At 37.0% G+C, this 2253-nt stretch overlaps 1 protein-coding gene across 4 annotated transcripts in view; it reads right to left on the bottom strand.

Moving 5' to 3' along the window:
- Positions 1-284: 284 nt before the first annotated feature.
- The window catches only part of EYA1 (EYA transcriptional coactivator and phosphatase 1), an 85638-nt gene continuing 83669 nt past the window's right edge, over positions 285-2253 (bottom strand). For all 4 annotated transcript variants that reach the window (XM_009875463.1, XM_009875461.1, XM_009875462.1 and 1 more), the window contains one exon: positions 285-1513. In XM_009875463.1, the coding sequence (XP_009873765.1) occupies positions 1433-1513 (81 nt within the window). In that variant the 3' untranslated portion in view covers positions 285-1432. The remainder of the gene's footprint in view (positions 1514-2253) is intronic.

Raw genomic sequence — 2253 nt, forward strand, 5'->3', positions numbered from 1 at the left:
TAAATGGGTAGAGACAAAAGCAAATTTTAACTCCTTGGTGATACCTATTTCAGTACTTCCATTGCCGGCAATGGATGCGATATCTTAGGAAAATCTGACTCCTGGTGGAAGAGGATTAAAAAACTTAAATGTATATGAGTACTCTTGTTCAATTTCTCCAAAATATTCTCACTTCTAATTTTTAAAAATAACAATTATGATAGTTTCCTTCATTCTTGGATGACACAAAAAGTATTTGGTACCAATACTCCAGTTTAAGTCATGTCTTAAAATATATTTGTGTTCTTTATTTTTTTTATGGAATGAATCTCCCAATTAACTTTCCGATACCCTAAAAGAGAGTTAATATGTTAACTTTAAAAGAGGAAACAGAAGACAGCAAAGGACTCCTCTTCAGTTGTGTTATTTTCTCTATTTCCTTGGAGGTGGTGAAGGAGAGAAATCAATCTTTTTATAATCAGAGTAGGTGAGAGAAGAAAAAGGTGGAGAAACAGCTGAAAAGAACAAAACCCAGTTCCTATTGACACTTGACATCCATGCTTTTGGTCTTGACAAATTTGTCTAAAAAAATCCATTATCTACATATTTATATCCAACGCATTGATAAGGCACTGCACAACAGTTTGTGCATACGTGGCCTCATTCTTCACCAACAAGGCATGACTATCTTTCAACAGCATTTACCTTAACAATATGTAAAAGAATCATTCATTATTACAAATTTACACAAAAAATTCTTCCTGTACATGATTGTCTCAGTGATGTACCTATTAGCTTAAATTAGACATATTTTAAACTACTCTGTAATGTGCTAAAATCAAAAGTAGTTGCTGTACCATAAGGCAAAGGCTTACAATAGCCTTCAATCCTATTATACATATCCTCAGTTATATGATGTCAAAATATAGTCTGTTCATAAATAAGTAAAGATGTACAGAGTACCCTGGGTATGAGAAACCAAAAAGTAAACCTTCTTTACAAGAAAATTACTCCACTGGTATTTTGAAAAATCTCAGTCTTCATTGTGCAATCAAGTTCGCTGTGTTGAAGAAATGGTGTGTGTCACATTGATGAGTCTAAAAACTACAAAGCATTTGCAGGTCCTTTTTTTTCTTCACAGGTAGGAACCTTTTCTTTTTTTTTTCCCCCTCCTTCTTTATTTCTTTTTTTTGGTAGCAAATATGGTAGAGATGAGCTGTCCAAACATTCACATGGCTTATTTTCGTTGGACTCGCAGTACCAGAGTCAACAGCTGTTCTGAAGAAAAAGACATGCTCCTCCATTTACTGAAAGGGCAAGGGTTAAGACCAATTGCAGCTGTACGTCAACATGTTGAAATCACAAAGTTCTGTAGTCCAATGCTGACACAAGACACAGGCATCCCATCCACGGGCAGAAGGAGGCTCTGAGGTTTCAAAGTGCTGCTGAGCTGCTACAAGTACTCCAGTTCCAAGGCATGGTGAAGGGCCATAAGGTCAGAGTGGCTCGAGATCCTCCAGAATGGCATAGCATGCTGTGAACAGCACAGACAACACGTAAAAATAACCCCAAGCATTCTGGTATTTGGACCCACCCATTGTCTTTCCCAAGGATAAGGGAACACTCTGAGAGAAAGAGCTCTTAACACCTCGAGCCCTTCATGCTCATCTCTGGTTTCTCTGACCCACGCCCTGAGAACGCAGCCTCACTAACAGCAAATCTATTTACCAACAGGAACACCAGCAAATGTGTCAGGAGACCATAAGGAAGGAAAGAGTTTCTTTATTACAAAACCAGATTTCAGCATGTTGCAGAAGAAAATATTATTTATAGGAAAAAAATAAGAAAAGAAGCATCTGGGTAGTTTGAAGAAGGGGACAGAACTCGATTAAAAACAAAAAAACAGAGGAAGTTAAAGCATTATTTAGTATCAAAAATTGTTTGTTCCCTGTGGAATTATCCCTGGCAGGTGAGCTAAGAATACAGCCATGGTGATTCAGAATAGCTCATGTGTTGCTCACTTCAAAAGGAACTTTATCCCAGTGGTTTGTGTAAAATCGCTCATTGTTAGCACTGCTTTTAAAACGCCTTTTCCATATGGCACAATTTTTAAATAAATACATTTTTCTTCCCCCCAGTAGATGTAATAAAATCATTCTGGAGCACAAAGATGTTTGTAAAGAACCTGAATAAACCAAAACCACAAATACCAGGAAAAAGCACTGATTAAGAATTATCTTTATACTGTAAACCAGGGATTGTACTGTCAGCAGG

This window comes from Apaloderma vittatum, unplaced genomic scaffold (assembly GCF_000703405.1).
Source record: "Apaloderma vittatum isolate BGI_N311 unplaced genomic scaffold, ASM70340v1 scaffold1188, whole genome shotgun sequence".
Taxonomy (NCBI): Eukaryota; Metazoa; Chordata; class Aves; order Trogoniformes; family Trogonidae; genus Apaloderma; species Apaloderma vittatum.